Source organism: Panthera tigris, chromosome B2 (assembly GCF_018350195.1).
Source record: "Panthera tigris isolate Pti1 chromosome B2, P.tigris_Pti1_mat1.1, whole genome shotgun sequence".
Taxonomy (NCBI): domain Eukaryota; kingdom Metazoa; phylum Chordata; class Mammalia; order Carnivora; family Felidae; genus Panthera; species Panthera tigris.
This window is the reverse complement of record NC_056664.1, coordinates 145,711,842-145,731,082: the sequence shown is the minus strand read 5'-3', so window position 1 is coordinate 145,731,082 and position 19,241 is coordinate 145,711,842. Positions and strand designations below refer to the sequence as shown.

Below are 19,241 nucleotides of genomic sequence, written 5' to 3'. Positions count from 1 at the left end.
AGTGTTACGTGAATTGATGTGGACACAGTAAAATCATCAAAATTAGAAATATTAGTCACACGGGAGTATAGGTACAACCTTTACCCAGATTTATTAAATCTTAAAAATAGCAGACGCAATTAAATTATTACTTTTGATTATTATTTTAATTATGAAATTTCAGATAGAGCAAAAAAATCTCTGCTCTCTACTCTCTCCTACTCACCCAGGTCCCTTAAGCCAAGACTAGACCTTTTGTGACATTAAACAAGATGGGCAAAAACCCCGTGACTATTCATGCAACTCTTTCTACATCTACTTCCTTCCAAACATGAACTTGTTCTACATAGTTAAGAAACATTTATACTGAAATAACACAGACAATCCCACACATTAACTATAAAATGTATTCTGTAAATGACATGTGAACTGAATCATTCCCCATAGAAACAATATGAAACTAGGGGCTGTGTACCTGGTCAAGATATGAACATAAAGGTAAGAATACAGTGTTACAAAAATGTCTATAATATCACACCACTGCTTAATATAAAAATCTAAAAATCCAAATATTTTTAAGAACCATGAGAATTATTTTATTCACATTTTTGTAATTTAAAGAGATTATAATTATTTTGTAAACTACTAGGAAAGCAAAAATTTAAGACTTTGGTTAATACCCAGGGTTTGAGACAGTACTGGTAAGCAGTCTTTTTCATACAACACTGGCAGGACTGTAAACTGGTATAAACTGTCTGGAAGGCAACTTGAAAACTCTAATATGAACAAAGTATTAGAATTTTAAATGCACATACCCTTTAACCGAGTAATTCTATTCCAACAGACTTATCCTACAAGTATCTATGTGCAAGTTAATTATCCTGCTTGCTAAGTTTATGCAGCATCTTTTCAATGAAGAGAAGGGAATGGTCATTCTGCTGTTGTATGTTCAGCGAGGTGCTCTCAAAAGATCCAAGGGCCCCCCATGGGGTGAGAGGGTGATGAGGGATGGAGAAAAAGAACACCACCAATGAACCAATAAAAGAAGTAAAAGGCCAAGAGTACTGAAAGGATCATTTACCTAAATAATAAAATCTCAGGGAAAAAAATTCCAGCTCCTTTTCCTCTTGCCCCATACCTTCTTGAACCAGAGCCAAATAAGCTTTTACACTCATCATCCAAAAAGGAAAAAAAAGAAAAAAAATCAACTGGCTGTATCACTGATGACCACTACCAAACTGAATAATCTTCAGCAACAAACTCCTTCACTTGCCTTTCAAGACTCCACATTCCTGGTTTTCCTTCGGCCTCAGTGGCTCCTCTCCCAGGTCTCCTTTGCTGGACCCCCTTCTTCTTTCTGCTCTCTAGTTGGCGAAGTACCCAGGGCTCTGTCCTCAACTCTTCTTCACCTTTATCCAATTCTTCCATGATACCATTGTAGCCTCGTGGCTCTAAAAGCTTCTGATATAATGACAACTTCAATGTCGACATAGTCTAGTCCCATCTTACCCAACCTGACTGTTATCAACAAACACCTATTTAACACTTAGCATCTCAACGTTCACGCTTCCAAACCCACCTGCTCTTCCTGCCTCTCAAACCCGCTCCTCTAACTGTGCAAATAGGAGACGAATCCAATTGCTCCGCGTGAAAACCCTGACGTCTTCACGTATACACAACAACCAACCCACCAAGGTTCCTGTCAGATGTACCTTGAACGTAAATCCAGAATCAGCACTTTCAAACACTAGTCCCCATTACTTTCAGCTCACTCACAAACTACAAGTACTCGTGCATCAGCGTCGCTGCTTTCTCCATCACTCTCAATCTGTCTATTCTCTATTCAAAATAATCCTTTAAAATGTAATTAAACCGTATTATTCCTCTCCTCAAATTCCTCCAACGGCTTCTCAAGTCAGACTAAAATCTAACCTGCCTTCTCACCCTGTGTGTAACCTGCCTTCTCACCCTTCCCCACTGACTTCACCTTCCACCACCCTCCCACCTGCTCACTGAGCCGCACCCCCTTTGATAGAGCCCAAAAATGTCTCTGGACCATCACACTTTCTGTTGTCTTTGCTTAGGAACCCCTTGGATATCCAAATGATGGCACTACATTTCAATTAGGTGGTTTTTCCAAATGTCACTTTCTGAGAGGCATTCTCTAATCATCCCTTATAAGATCGTATTTCCTTAATCCACGGTTCTCCATTCTCCTTACCCTGCCTGATTTTGCTTCGCATCTTAGCACAACCTAACAGTTTATATCTGGTTTTGCTTATGGTCAGTTAATCTAAGCTGCAACCTCCCCAGGAACAGAAGGTAAGTTTCAAGATGGCAGGCACCGTGCCAGTCAGCTTTATTTACTCTCTTTGTATCCTCAACAGCTGACACAGCAAATGCACGTGTGAACATTTATTGAACGAACTCAAAGCCCCAGAAAGGAGAAGACTGAAGTTTCACGACATCAAAGAAACACACAGTGATTCAATCTGCGGGGGTCTAGGGTGGAATGTGTGCGCATGTATGTGTACTTTAGGTTTGGGGCAGAGTGAAAAATGAAGCTGGAAAAATCAGGTATGGCAAATCACAAACAAAACCGTAAAAATTCTGCGTTCTCCTCACGGAGTGAGAGGAACCAGCAAAAGGCTTTCTTAAGCAAGGAGAGGTGACTGAATAGAGTGCAATGTCACAAAGCAACAAGTATGGATGCTGGCTGTGGGGCTCTGAGCAACCCTGGCTCAAAGTAAGGATAAAGAAAATGCGGGCCAAAGGAAGTGAGCACATCCGAGGGATGCAGGAAATAAACATGACTGGATTTGGTGTTGTTCTGGACACTTGGTAAACAGCTAGAAACGCCAAACCACAGAAGAATACTGAAAATTTAGTCTTAATGGACAAGCAAGCATGTGAGATTGAAATGGTCACCAGAACCAAATTTTGAGGATCACTACTCTCAGTATAAATTTTGACACATGAAAACCACAGAAACGTTTCAAAAAGTTGTCACATAATACAAGAATAAATTGTAAAGATCCCCTGGCAGCTCACCGGAGGGGCGATCTGAGGTTCCGCAAAATGTAAATGCTGTAAGAAACATGTTCTCGTTCACGCAGTGTTTCTGACAACCCTTAGTCAAATCCCATGGAGTTAGGGCAATAACTCTCTTCTGTAAAAATGCATTTCAAAATAATTACTAGTCTCCGTATTATTCCCTTTATAACTTTTATGCAAATAGGAAAAAAAAAATCAAAATGGTCTCCACTTTCAATCCGAAAATATTGTTTTCAAAATAGTTAAGCAATGATAAACTAAAGGGTTCTGTATGGAGCCTTACAGTGAATTTTTTTTTTAGTAAGGGTCAAACCAGTTTACTTAAAAACAATAATGAATTGAGAAGAACTTTTATTTTTCAATCCTGAAATAATGCATTCCTTTTATACTCAGCACTTGGAAGAAATAGTATATAAACCTATACAATTACAAAACAATATTATTTAGACAGTGTTAAAAAGCTGCAGCAAACTTGTAAGCAACCATTATGCGGTAGGCACTACGTGAAGCATTCTCCATGTATTCTCTAATTGCACAGTAACTACATGAGAGGAAAAGGAGACAGTAAAAAGCCACAAAGATGGGGTTCAAATCCAGAAGTCAGCTCTCAAATACTATATATCCTGCCTCCAATAACCTATATAAGTAAAAACCCAAATCACTGGACACTTCAGGACTGTAAAGCTTGTTTTGTTTAAGCCTTTGCTTATCACAGCACCATCACCAGAAATGTGTAATATGAACGTTATTCCGTTTTCACTGAAAATAAACTCCGTGACATAGCATCCTTGTTACAATAAGCATTATCTGACGAAATGGATAGGATGGGAACGTACTACAAGAATAAATCACTTTATAGAACCTGTAGCTTCAAGTATTTTTATTCTAACATTTGTAATTCTAAGAAAGTTTTATTATTTCGGAGGTAGTGATTAATAACAACCCTAAAAAGTACTTCCACAGGAGATAGACTGATCATCAAAAGTACTCTTTTCTTTTAAAATATAAATTGTATAGGGGTGCCTAGGTGGCTCAGGGGGTTAAGTGTCCAACTTCAGTTCAGGTCATGATCTCACAGTTCGTGAGTTCGAGCCGGCATCAGTCTCTGTGCTGACAGCTCAGAGCCTGGAGCCTGGTTTGGACTCTGTGTCTCCCTCTTTCTCTGTCCCTCCCCTGCTCACGTCTGTCTCTCTCTCAAAAATAAACATTAAAAAAAAATGTCTTTAATATAAATTGAATTTTTAAAAAGTTTCTATCATTTTTTTTTATCTACTACCACCTTTCTATATTCAGAGACAATTTTAAAATCAAAATGGTCTTAGAAGTCACTTATTCCAATTCTCATTTTGTAAATGAGGAAACAAACACAGAAATTTATTAACTTTCTGAAAGACACATGCTGGTTACTAACACAGTTCTAACATGATGCTTTTTCCCAGGTTAATAACTGTTTTGGTTTTTTTCCAAGTTTTATTTATTTATTTTGAGAGAGAGAGGGAGAGAGAGAATCACAAGCAGGCTCCAAGCTGTCAGTGCAGAGCCTAACGCAGGGCTTGATCTCATGAACCTTGAGATTATGACCTGGGCCAAAATCAAGAGTCAGATGCTTAACCAACTCAGCTCCCCAGGCCCCCACTAGGTTAATAACTTTTGAGAACTACAGTAGCTTGCAGAATGATTACAGGTAAGAGTTTAAATTATCTGACAACTGGTCTATTCACAGTATTAGGTGAACTTATTTGTGTGTGTTTTGTGAGCTGAATATTTTCAGTTATATGTAGCAATAAAAATGTGAACTTTTTCTGATCATGGGACTAACAGTTCAGTATACTTAGAAAAAAAGCACTGTTCTATGTAGCTTTTCAAAACTGCACAATTATTAAGGAAAAGGAGGAAGGTTATATGGTTTAATAGTATGTAACTACAGGTTTTAGTCTATATTTAACCTGTTTGTTTATATCCCTTATAAGACCTACTGAATAAAATTTACTTGAAATTCTTGTCTTCCAAGTGGTTAACTTTGTCAAGTAAATGGAAAATTGTTCATGGCTTGTAAGTTTGTTTACAGAACAAATTATCTGGGGAATGAAGAACAACAGATGCCATACTCACTTATGTAAATGTCAATAAACTTTTGTTTGGCAGAATACTAACAGTACTCCTAGTTTTTTCAACAACAAGCTAGGGTTCACATTTCTATCATTTTTACCAATGTAAAAAATATTTTTTAAAATGACTCTGCAATCCAACAATCTATTTTTCATTTTCCACTGAAAAAGATAATACCCCGGGAGTGAGTGCAATCATCATTTCTAAATGAGAAGTTCCTAAAAGGGTTGTGTAATAATGAGGAAAAGAGAAAAGGCAGGGGGACTGTGCAGGGAGAGATGGGTGGGGTCTTTTCTTTAAGAGACGCCACCCTCCAAAATTACTTTCAGTGTGTTATCAATTTCAGTGTCTTATCTAAATATGAACTTTAACAGTTTTTAGTAACTTAGAAAAAAACATGAAATGAGCTGAAGTGTGAAAAGTGTTCAGAATGGTGCCTGGTCTATCAGCAAAAGTTAGCTCTTTTTTTTTTTTTCCTAAAAGAAAATGTTACCGTATTATGTTCACTATGGAACATTTGAGACAATGACATGGCAGGAGGGTACCTGGAACCCACAGGCTATCATAGGTATTCCCACATAAGTATTAGTTGTACAGACTTTTCTGTGCACTCATTACTTGTTTACAAGGAGAAACTGCTCCTCCCTTCAAAAAAAAGCAACCAACCAAACAAAAAAACAACAAAAACCTTTCATCATTCATCACCCTACTGATAATGTACCTACTTTCTTACCTGATAATAGAGTGATGCAAAGGTAATAATACCTTTGAAAAGTACACAACTAATGGAGTTTGCTCCCCTCACAACAAATCCTTCCCCCCAGATAAACAGGCTTTCCCATTTAAGGATTTGAGCAACGTCTATGCTTGCTTACTATACTAGAGTGAATTATAAATTATTTTTTATATTTCGAGGTTACATGAGATTTCTAAAAAATGAATAACCTATTCTTTATTAACACCATCACTACAGTAATGAAAGCAATTAAACAGAAGAAGGGGTTGGGGCCCAAATCTAAGATTTGAAAATTATTACTTACTGCAGGTACCAGTAATTTCTTCACTTCTTCAACGGCTCTCTTCAGTTTGATCTCTGCTCTGTTCTGAGCATCTTCCACAGTGATCAAGACATGTAAGTCTTCATTGAGATGCTCCCAATTAGGCTTGCCTCTATTCTGCTCCTCCTGAAAAATTTACAAAGCACACGGTTACAAATTTTTCTTTTCAGAGAGAGTGTATCTTTCATAATACTAACCTGGTGCCAATTATTTAAGCTATGTTTGCATCATTTTGCTATGATGCCATTATAAACCTTCTGAATTATTCTCCTTGCAAAAAGACTGGGTTTTCGTGAAACTACTGGGTCAAATGACAGTTAGTTCAACAAGTATTTGTGGAGCATCTACACGTACCAAGCATGGAACCAGATGCCAAACTGAGGCTACAAAGTAAGCAAGGCAGAGTCACAACCCCTGCAAGGGCTCTTACGTACTAAGAACCGATTATGGAGTCATCCTTAGGTAACCATGGAAAGCATATTATTTCTTCTGTTTTTTACTTATGGGTAAATAAGTCATCAAGGTTAGCTTAAGCAAGTCAGTTATCAAGGTCCCATAGCTAATAACATGCCAATTTAGGAACTGAATCAACATTTTCATTCTCAAGTTCAGTGATCTTTCCATTTCTTTACAACTACTGTTAGTAACATTGGCTGACTTCAAGATTAGGACAGCATTTTGCAAAGAAACATTACTGTGTAAGACAAATGGAAACATTTTCACTTATAATCATCATAAGGAATACATGTAACTATAGTTCCATCAGCCTTGCTTTAACAAGTCAACCATAAGGTCACTATCTGTATCAACTCACAACTGCTAGTTTCATAGAAAACATCAATGTTTTATTTCCCTGACTGCCTTTAAATCACTTAGTGAGGGATACCCAGGTTGGAAACATAGTGGAGCTACAGGGAGGTTTAGAAGTAGGGTTGGCCACGTTTCCCTTTCACCAAAGATCTAATAATTTCAGAATTCCTTCTTGTTTTAAGTTTCAGGGATAATACTTTTCAAAATTTTAATTCAAAATTTGTAAAAGCATCAAAAACAGTATCCAATTAAAAATAAATATAAAAATGGTATATATAAATGTACCTGGCTCAGTGCAAGGCACCCTACACGAACAACAGATAATACATATCGCTGTTGTACTTTCCTCTTAAAGGTCTCTATTTACTAAATTGTGAGATTTCAACCAAAGGGAAAAAAAGCTGGCAAAAATTAATAAAACTAACATAAAAAAGCTCTCTACTTACATGTTTGCAAAGGTCATGCTAGGGAAAAAATATGGACCTTAACCAGTAAGGACAGAAATAAATTCTAACAGTCAAGTATACGTTTCTGCCTGTACTTTCTATTAATATCATTAGTATGAAAATGCATCCTAATGTTTGCCAAATCTGATTGGTGCCCAAGAAAATTAGGGATCCCATTAATAAATGATGTGAATTAAAATTTAAATTTATGAATAAAATTTAGTTTTTTTCAGTGTGTACTGGTATAAATACTAATTGTTTGGAAGTAATTATTTAATAAAAATAACCTATTAAGCATTTCTTTTTGCCTAGGGGACAGACACCATGAAACGACGAGAAAAAATTGAGAACCTCAGGGCTCTCTGCATGCCAAAGAACATAAAATGCGCATACACGTAACTCTACTGTAGCAAGAAAAAGACTTAACTTTTATGTTGAAAAATGTTGACAATACTTTTTCAACAAAATTTATAATTTTTTATGTTTATTAATTTTTTGATAGTTACTTGTATTTTCTGATGAACCTAAAAAAGTGTGTCAATAGTCACACGAACAAGGGACCTCTGTTTCCAAGATAAAACAGTACTTCTACCAAGATAAAAATAACACAGACAAGATTCACTCTCCTGGCTGAAACAGCCAATACAACAGGTAAAACCCAAAAAATGACAGTTCTCAAGCCTCTGAAGGTCACAGGCAGTAAAGCCAGTGGGGCTGAGAAATGGCAAATCAATTAAGTAAACCCCAGGATTACCCCAGCTCTCTGGCTTGGGAGTTTCCAGACTACAGCCCCGGGAAGGGTGCCAGGGTGCCAGGCTGCCTCTCTGGGTTGAGGAGACTACGTGAAGATTCCAGGGAGGCCAACACAGCCAGAGGTCACAGAGAAGAGTCCTAGGAAGGGCTGCACTGAAAGAATCCTGGAGGTGTGTATAAGGTCTGCTCAAATGCTCGGCTGAACACTGATCGGTGCATGTGTGGGAGAGGAAATACTGGCGGCTGGAGAAAGAACCTGCCAAAGGGTAGGGTTCAAGGTAAAAGTGGTGGGTTCTCAATGAGCCAGACTGAGAGACTTCACGAGTCACAGACACCGGGTGAAGTATACAGAAGGGCTTGCCTCAGTAGTGGGAAGTAACTAAAGCTGGTCTGAGCACTGTCCCAGGACTGTCCAAATAAATCTTAAAAGCAAGACCTAAAAGGATGAAAAGTGTTTCCAACTAACTCAACTGTGTCCCAGAGCAAAGCCCAAGAATACTGACAGGAATAGGAAATATCCACCCAAAAAGGTAAAAGTCATACTACATCTAGCATCTAATCACAAATTAAAAGACATGGAAAGAAGCAGGAAAATACAACATCCGTGACAAAAACAACAACAACAACAATCAAAACCAACCTAGAGCTGTTGTAATTAGTAGACATAGACACTAAAAGCTAACGTGCGTGTACGTGCGTGTGCGCTCACGTATGTAAGACACTAATGCACACAGATATTAATACAAGCGTAACTGAGGAACATATATATATAATCCAAAATATTTAGAAAGGCCTAAGTACAGAAACTAAAATCGTGACTTACCACAGAAACTTTTCTACACGAAAAGACAAAAAGCCGAAGGATTTGAAAAGGAAGAGATAGCATTTGCACGATAGGAAGAGAGAATAAAGTTGAAGTATAATGTGGCATTGTGCTTTACCAAAGGAATAAAATTTTAAAGTGTAAAAACACCACGGTAAATGTATACTTAATTAATTCAACAACTTAAGTGCCAGTTAAAAACTGAAAAACAAAAAGAAAGTTACATCTACCCTAACGTAGGCTTCAAAATAAAGTTTTACTTACAGTTTTAAAAACACTCGAAAAAATAAATAAACACCCGAAAGAACAAAAATTTATAGACAAAGATAAAGGTGGTGGAATTATTATAAGCATATACTGTCACTCCCTCCTAAAATTCTAGAATACCGTAGAGTTTAAAATGTACAAAAGTCGTAAGGAAAAAGAAAATGGGAAAGGAAACAATTTAGAAACCACAAAGCATATGGATAAGCAGTCAGGGATTTAGCAAATCCTAGATCCTTCCACCCACCCTCCTTCTCCCCCACAAAAAGCTGAGGAAATGGCAGCAATAGTAGGAGGGCTGAAGGTGGAGCTAAGAACCGGAAGACAAGGGAATTCTCGCGAAGGAGCAGCCGATCCTGCACATCCCCTCTCCCCAAAGAGCCGGCACTCCTCAATTCCCCGCAAAAACCTCGAAATGTTCCTCGTTACAGAACTGAGTTTTGAGGGGCAGTTAGCGGGACGCTTCCGCACTGAAGGCTGAGCTGTGCCGCCCGCGCCAGGGGAGGGGATGGAAGGCCCGTCTCGGCGAGTCTGACCGGCCCAACAAACAAGTAGAAAACAACCGAAGAGCAGCCACTGGCCAAAAAGTTAGGAAAGAAGCTAACTTCTGCAGAGAGTTAAGAAAACACACTGTGTCCCCGAAACAGATCAAGGATACTGTTGAAATAATTCCAAAGATAGAGCAGAACTTGAAAAACTAAAAATATAGTAGTAAAAATGAAAAACCTGATCAAGAGATTGGAAGATAAAAATTGAAAAGCTCTCCCTCCAGGGAGCAGTAAAGACAAAGACGGAAAATGGTAAAGAACACTATAAAAATTAGAAGACTAGTCCAAGAGGTCTAGAAACTAAATGACAGACATCTCACCAAGAAAAAAGAAAAGGGAAGAAGGGAGAAAAACCACCAACATAATACATACTTTCAAAATAAAACTGAAGGGTAAGAGCTTCCGAATGAAAGGGGCCCACTGAGTTCTTACAACGTAAAGAGATGAAAAGTAAAAAAAATCCACTGTTGGCAAGGTAAGCCACAAGGTAGAATAAGGAATAAATATCAAAGAATCTCGGTGGGAAGGAGGGGGGCAGCCTTCAACCTCACACTTCACAGAATTACATACTTTTAATCCATGAACGTTACCAAACTTGATTCTTAAAAAAGGGTTTTAAGATCACTCTACCCAGAGGCCACATTTATCCAATCACAATACATTGTAAACTCAGGCAGAGTTAAGCAAATTCCTTCAAGAGTGATTATTTACGCCTAGTAATTATTTAACACAAATATAATTTCTCCCTGTGTCCTTTTTCTGTTTTTGAAATGGATAATAAAGGCAATCTGGAATTGGCAAATACTATAGAAGTCAATAAAGCCTATTCATAAAGGCTCTCTTTCAGTCATAAAAAAACAAGTAAGAAATTACAGTAGAATTAGGGTACATACTCTGTACCCAATACCTAAGAATCTACTCCTGGGGCACCTGGGTAGCTCAGTCAGTTAAGCATCGGACTCTTGATCTCGGCTCAGGTCACAACCTCATGGTTGGTGAGATCAGGCCCTGCATCAGGCTGCACACGGACAGCACGGAGCTTGCTCAGGAATCCACCCATCTCCCTCTGTCTCTCCCAATATAAATAAACTTAAAAAACAAACTACTCCCTAAATTTCTCACTTCAATAAATAATTTAGGACAAATAAAAGGCTGAAATGGAGCACAGAGGAGGGATGGCAAAATGGATGTACATCCAAAATGGTGTATCTCTTAGAAACTATGGTCAAGACATTAAGTCTTTCTACAGTTACGTTTCAGACAGTATTTCAAGAGTAAACAGCAGAGATAAGATGTGGAAAACTTAGCTCATTATTACTAATTATTATAATGCCTGCTTTATAATTACCCAAGGCAATGTCATTTCATATTATGTGTCACCAAATGTTCAGCAACACAGAGGAACATGGTTTTTCTTTTCCACTGACACAGTCCCAAATTTACATTCCGGCACAATGATCCCTGCTGATTCCTAGGCCTTCAAATTTAACTGCCATCTCGACACGTGGAAGTCCATGCACTCTCAAGTTTCAACTCAACGTGTCTGAACTGGAGCTCATTATCTCCCTTCTCTAAACTGGTCTACAATTATGTCGCAGCTGTTATTGTTCCTTAATGAGTTTTCTCAAGATGTGTGGATTTTTACAACTTGAGGACAAGGACCATCTATACATACACCCATTCAATCCACACTAATTTCAGGTGCCATTTCTTGCTTATAGTCATTCCATGTGGTAAATAAATTGGCCTATCCACAAACATGGACTCTAATACCTATAACTTTACTGCAACTTATAGTTAACCTGTGTATTGTCTTATTCTAGCTTTTAGAAAGTTCAACCCTAATTGATTACCAGAACCATCGCTCATTGTTTTTTATATTCTTGACAATATGTACATAACTGACTTTAGCCATATCTATCTGGCCTTTAACAAATATTTACTCCAGTGAACAACTGAGCTCTTATTATTGAGGAGCGTCATTGAAATACATTAATATGGGAACGCAAGCTGGTGCAGCCACTCTGGAAAACAGGATGGAGGTTCCTCAAAAAACTAAAAATAGAACTACCCTACGACCCAGCAATGGCACTACTAGGCATTTATCCACGGGATACGGGTGGGCTGTTTCAAAGGGACACATGCAGCCCCATGTTTATAGCAGCACTATCGACAACAGCCAAAGTATGGAAAGAGCCCAAATGTCCATCGATGGATGAATGGATAAAGAAGGTGTGGTATATCTATACAATGGAGTATATCAAAAAGAATGAAATCTTGTCATCTGCAACTACGTGGATGGAACTGGAAGGTATTATGCTAAGTGAAATTAGTCAGTCAGAGAAAGACAAATAACATATGACTTCACTCATATGAGGACTTTAAGAGACAAAACAGATGAACATAAGGAGAGGGAAGCAAAAATAATATAAAAACAGGGAGGGGGACAAAACATAAGAGACTCTTAAATCTGGAAAACAAACTGAGGGTTGCTGGAGGGGCTGTGGGACGGGGGATGGGCTCAATGGGTAAGGGGCATCAAGGAATCTACTCCTGAAACCATTGTTGCACTACATGCTAATTTGGATGTAAATTTTAAAAAATAAATAATAAGTACATTAGTATACTGAAACTTTCCCCACGTTGCCTTGCTGGTTTCATTATTTTTGTTTCTGTCTAAATAAGTCTCCATATATCTTGGTTTCTGGGTCTGCTTCTTTTTGACCTCATATATAAGCTCCCAGTTGTATTTGATCATCTTTAACCTTTTATTCTTGTTCTCCTCTCTAGTCAACTTTCCCAGATTTTTTACAATAACGCTCATGAGGTCTGCTGTTCATATCCAAAGACGGTGTTTTTCCTTTATCACCTCCATACTACCTTATTTCATTGTATCAGAAGAATGCAGTAATAGACGGGTCAAATTTTTTTTTTTTCAAACTGCAGGACTAAAGTTATATCTTAACATAACAAAGTAAGAGCAAAGATAAATTACATATAAATAATTACTATGTGTATACATATGTTCAAAGTTCAAAACCATGGACCTTGACTCTTTTAAGAGATGGAAATGACAAGACAGCATTCAAATAAGTGGAACAGCTTTATTTATACAGTAAATTAAAATTGAGTAGCATATAAAGCAAGTTTATAATGTCATTCGTATCTGACTATAGAGTAGGTAGGTATAACTACGAACAGTACTTCACTATGGTCTCCATTCTTGACAAGTATACTCTAAAGAAATAACCAATTTCAAAATAACTTTCAGCCTCAGGTGATGAAGAAGAAATTCAGAAATGAAACTAATGATGGGGGTGATGATATGACAGTAACTAAACTTGTATCAGACACTTACTGCTTGCCAAGTACTGTGCTCAGCAATACAGAAACACCACCTCGCTCGATCCTAACAGCCCTGTGAGTGCAGCACTATTATTGTTACTATCGTGGTACTAGCATGTCCCTACAGGCTGAGACACGTGAGGCTGGCCCGAGTCACTTAGACAGTAAGTGTTCTACCAGGCAGAATGACTTTCAGAGACTGCACTGGCAACACTAATTCCTAGCATACGATATCACCTGCACGAGAGCCTTAAGCAAATTGCCCCAAAATAGCATAAATCAGTGAAAAAGCCAGAAACAGAACACTGAGAACTTGAATCTTGATAACTTTTTCTATTTTACCATTTTACCTTTCAAAATTTTCGTATGATATTTTAAGCCCATCTTGTTTGCATAGCATTCAGAGCTAGGAGGGGCTCTGGATGCAGATAAGGAAACACAGTGAAATTATCTGGTAAATGTGGCTTTTGCTTCTTTGGTGTTGGTCCTATGTCTGAATTCCAAGTCCAGGGCTCTTTCTCCATAAATGAATTCCTGAATCAGTTACATCAAGAACCGTACCAACAACTGGCAGAGAAGCACAGTGAAACAGATCTCTTACATCTACAAGATGACTTTTTTCTAGATCAGAGAATTGTCTATCAAATTTCAAGGACACAAATATAAACAAAAATGCTAAGCCTGTGGCCACTTAACACACAGAATTCCTTCAGTTACTAAAGTTTTCCATAGGTGAGAATCAAAACTAAAATTTGGTCTTAATGCATAATAAATACATCCAACATTATTACTAAGTTAGGGCTAATCAAATCATCGTCCTGAAGTTCTAACCATTACTCTTCAATTATAATCATCCACTTCATTTTTGTAGCTACTATATTCAGTGACATAAAAATATTTTTAAAATCCTCAAAATTTAAGAACTAATTTGCTTTTGACTGGTTTGAGGTTAAAACCAAAACCCTGATGAGTCAGTGCCCTGGGAAGTTTAAAATTATGTTCTAATTGCAGTTATCTATCTGCACAACAAAGTAACTCTATAACATGAAACATCAGACCACACTGATTTTCTCAACCCCTGCTGATAAACTCTTTTAATTACACCTCTGTAGTCAGGCAAATGAGCACAAGACTTCTCCCCCTACTGTGCTCTTAATGTGAAAGTTCACATGCCAAAACTTCCAAGAAAGGAATTCAAAAGTGTTACATATTTAAGCAAACCAAGGTTTCAATAACACACTTATGAATATATGTATTTTTAGCCAAGTAATAAAGCTTAGACATATAACCATCTCCAGCTGTATACACAATCTAAAATTAGCTTAAGAAAAGTTCATTGAGAGACTGGACATAAAGCAGATTTCACATAATTTAACTGCTCACTGACTCTAACTTTTAACTTGAACTTGAGCCCTGCAACAATCATATTTTCAAAGCCAATTATTTTCTAATATATGAAGATCAGAATATGCATATATTCAGTCTGTTGCAGACTCCCAGTAAGTTCTCAAGGAAGCAGGCATTCAACAGATGCTTATTAAATTAAGCACAATGAAGCAATTTATTAAATTTGAAGAACTTTTGTCTTATGTCGAATATTTTCCAACTTAAGAACAAAAGGACTATCCTCAATACTTTTCTTTCACAAGAAACATCAACTGCCTACAAACAATACTAAATGCCTGTCAGGTATGTCCTCCTTCTAATTTTTTTTTTTTTTTACTTAAAAAAAAAAATTAACGTTTATTTATCTTTGAGACAGAGCATGAACGGGGGAGGGTTAGAGAGAGAGGGAGACACAGAATCTGAAACAGGCTCCAGGCTCTGAGCTGTCAGCACAGAGCCCGACGCGGGGCTCGAACTCACGGACCGCGAGATCATGACCTGGGCCAAAGTCGGACGCTCAACCGACTGAGCCACCCAGGGGACCCCTCCTTCTAATTTTTATATAGTAATTCCACTAATTTAAGTGTAATGACTGCATTTCCAAACTAAAGTATCACCAGTCAGGGCCAAACTACGTCCAAATAATATTGGTTTCTTCTAATGATGACCACAATCCGTACAACTTCTCTAGATCTACAGCTGCTTTACTTTGTGGAAATCATTTCGGACGTGACCGTTTGGGAAGCGGAATATGATCTTAATGATGCCATAGGTAAGGCTGAAGAGACTGAGCAAAATCTGCGTAAAGACTTTCCCATAACAATCAAAAATGATCAGGTGATTTTAATTTCATTTCCCAGCAAATTTGAAGATAAGTGGCCAGCTAATAGTAAACAAAAACAGAAAGTGAGAATAGAAATAAAGAACTGTTAGGGAATCCTTTTGGAAACTTGTGGCTAAGTTTCTGCTGCTCATGATCACTCACATAAAAGCAGTTATTTATTGCCCATGGAACCACGAAACACTTCCCCATAGCATTATTAGAATTCTTCTGCTATTCCAATGTGAAATTTTGTATACTGTGTCCTAGTCTCTTCACCATCTAGCACACATGAAATTATGAAAGGTATAGAAAAACAGTCATTTGTTTTAAAATGTGATGTTTTAAGGGGCACCTGGGTGACTCAGTTGGTTAGGCATCTGACTTCAGCTCAGGTCACGATCTCACGGGTTTGTGAGATCGAGCCCAGCATCAGGCTTTTGTCCTGGCAGCTCAGAGCCTGGAGCTTGCTTGGGATTCTGTGTCTCCTTCTCTCCCTGCCCCTCCCCTGCTTCCACTCTGTCTCTAAAAAACAAATAAACATTAAAAAAAAAAAAAAAACCCAAAAAACAAAAAAACTTCAGTGTGATGGTTTTAAAATATTAAATTGGAATATTTATAGGGCGCCTAGGTGGCTCAGTCAAACATCTGACTTCAGCTCAGGCCATGATCTCACAGTTTGTGGGTTCGAGCCCCACGCTGGGCTCTGTACTGACAGCTCAGAGCCTGGAGCCTGCTTTGGATTCTGTGTCTCCTGTCTGTGTCTGTGTCCCTGCCCCACTCATGCTCGCTCTCTTTCAAACATCAATACAGATTAAAAACAAATTTAAATTGGAATATTTACTTGCTCATAGCACAAAGGAAGAAAAAAAAAAAAGACTTCACATTTCTACTCATTTTCTTTTCCAAATCATCCAAATCCTAATTTCAAAATTCATCTTTTAATGAAATTTTCCCCAGGTCCTCTCAGGATGTTTCCTGTGTGCCCATCCTATCATTTTGTCTTCTGTCATACTAAGTCTGATATGTATTACTAGCTAAAAAACTTCAAGAAGTTTAGAATCAAACTCACCTTCATACTCCCTAGCAATCATAGTAAATGCCACATAGCTGTTCAATTTTTACTAGAGCACAGCATAAGATACAAAAATGAAGTCAAAGCTAATACTGTTAAAACATTAAGACATCTATGGCCTTGTACTAAGCATTTTATTTCTCATAAAGTTAACCAATCCTTTTAAACCTTAGAGGTAGGTATTACTATGATCACTTGTTAGTCACTTAAAAATGAGATAAACTAATGGACAGAGAACCCTGACTTAGTGTCACTCAGCTAAAGTGATTTCATATTATACACTCTGCCTTAAAGACTTTACAACTGACAGTATACTAAGTAAGCAAGGTTAAATATTTAAAAAGTGAAATAAAAAAGATTACAATTGTTTCACTGAAAACAATAACAAGAAACAAGATGATCATTCTGACAAATCCATCCACAGGGTAACTTGCGGCCTCAAGCAGAGATCATTACCAGGTCCAAGTATGATAGTTTTAAGGAAAGAGTAAGAGCGACAGCGTATGGTTCACTGTTAACGAAGCTACTTTTTCCTGAAGGAATTAATTTAGGCAGTAAATTCCACAGACATCTAAAACAATGATTTTTTTTTTTAGAATATGACTGATTGTTAAGTCTGATTTTTGAATATTCATTTATGATAGTGAACTTACTAGCTGTATTCAGGCAAAATTCTGAACCATGGCTTCCTCATCTGTATAACAGAGGTTAAGTATAGAGTTTCCATCGCAGGACTGAGCTCTAAATGTGTGGTGTTTGCAGAGCACACAGATGAGTACCTAGCATCTCATAAGACCTATGTAACTGGTGTTGCCATAGCTCGAACAGGCTGCTATCTAAAATCAAACAGGGGACTATAGGAAATGGTACAAGCAGGAACATAAGAGAACACCTGACTGAACAACAGCAAATAAACGGACAGGATTATAGGTTATAATTTAGAAAAATAAAATCAGAAAGCACTTTGGGGAAAAGAGTACCGGCTTAACATAAACTAAATTTTAATTAATTTAGTCAATAAAAATATACTAAATACGAAGGAAAAACATGGAATTATTTTAAATTGAATTTTTATGAGAAAGAAGCTCAAAAAAGATCCAACTGTAATCTTTTGGGGTCGCAGACTGGAGGAGAACTCAGCTGATCAAAGCACTGAATTATCTTCCATACAGGGTTTGAATTTGAAACAGCACATAAAGAACAACAACTACAGTTTTCCGGACAGAGGAATAAACCATGATTATTCCACGAGCTCTACACAAAATACAACCCAAAAAAGCCTAAAAGGAATTGATAAAAAATTAATGAAATTGAAGAAATGAGTTCAAATACTAATTCCATACTATTTTCCCATCAACCCCTCTAACAGAATTCACTTCCCCCACTTTGCTTCCAAAGAATTTCATGGCTCTATAAAACTACTTAAGACTGAACTATATACAGCCTTCTGCATCGGCATACAGAGTGTGAAGCCTTGGTTCTTTCTCATGCTCTGTGTTACTCAAATACATTCAGAAATGCCCAAGTGGGAGTTCGGTATATGATCAGAAGCTGCACATTTCTCTGTCCTACTCTGCACAGATCTTGTAAAAGAACAGATCAAGTAAAAGAACTTGGACTTCTTTTATAACGTCTTCATCAGTTTTTGTTGAATATTTGTGAATTTGACATAGTTTACACATATGCATATTTCATCAACGAAACAATGTGTCACATACAGATGTGCTACTGGTTTCTCCACAGATAATACATCGCAGCATAATGAACACAATGTAAATTTACTTTAAAAGCATCACTGAACTCAAATTCGGATTTTTTTAAAAACCATGATTCGTTCACTTTACTCACTACTGTCCTTGTATATGAGAAATCATTTCCCTAACACATCTGGCAAAATATTTTGAATAGTATTTAAAAAACATCTGGAATTAAATTTCTATATTTAAACTTAAAGTAGCAAGTAAATAAACTATACTGGTTAAATGATTACTAAGCTCTTAAGCCATATGGTGTTTTCTTGTGCATTCTACATGTGTACTTTTCTATGTGGGTTAGGGAAAATAAGATCCAAAAAATTCAATTTAAAATCCATCAAGAAAAATATCAGCCAGGCAATATCAAAACAATATTCTACCTGACTTCTGTGGTTAAAAATTAGACCACTGAACATGTAATTGAGGGGCGCCTGGGTGGCTCAGTCGGTTTACCGTCCGACTCTGACTCAGGTCATGAGCTCAACGTTCGTGGGTTCCAGCTCCGTGTCGGGCTCTGTGCCGACAGCTCGGAGCCCGGAGCCTGCTTCGGATTCTGTCTCCCTCTCTCTCTGCCCCTTCCCGCTCATGCTCTGTCTCTCTCTCAAAAATAAAACGTTGAAAAAAAATGTAATTTAAATGAAAACACATATACAAAATAAAAAGATGGGTTGGATGAATAACATACAATCACAGGAAAGTAAGGACTATCCTGAAGGACCCACAAACAGCTACGGCCTGCCTCATTTCTTGAAGCCAAAGATCACAGCCTAATGTCCTAGAATTAGGGTTTCCAAAACGTAAAAGAGCAACAGCACGTGGTTTGTTAGGTTACAGTCCCTGAGGACCATAGGGTGAAGACGAATAGCACCTCTATGCGTAGTTGTTACTGTGCAATGTCCTGTCCAGCTTAATGCCACTGTGGATATTTACAGCATTCACACCACCCACACCACAATATTAATTCACAGGCTCCTTCAGGTAATCGTGAACCCATCAGTGATAAACGGCATCAAAAAC

General features: G+C 37.6%; 1 protein-coding gene across 7 annotated transcripts in view; it reads right to left on the bottom strand.

The window, feature by feature from the left end:
• QKI (QKI, KH domain containing RNA binding) overlaps window positions 1-19,241 on the bottom strand; it is a 151,508-nt gene that overhangs the window by 33,791 nt on the left and 98,476 nt on the right. For all 7 annotated transcript variants that reach the window (XM_042987503.1, XM_042987501.1, XM_042987500.1 and 4 more), the window contains exon 4: window positions 6,183-6,326. In XM_042987503.1, the coding sequence (XP_042843437.1) occupies window positions 6,183-6,326 (144 nt within the window). The remainder of the gene's footprint in view (window positions 1-6,182; window positions 6,327-19,241) is intronic.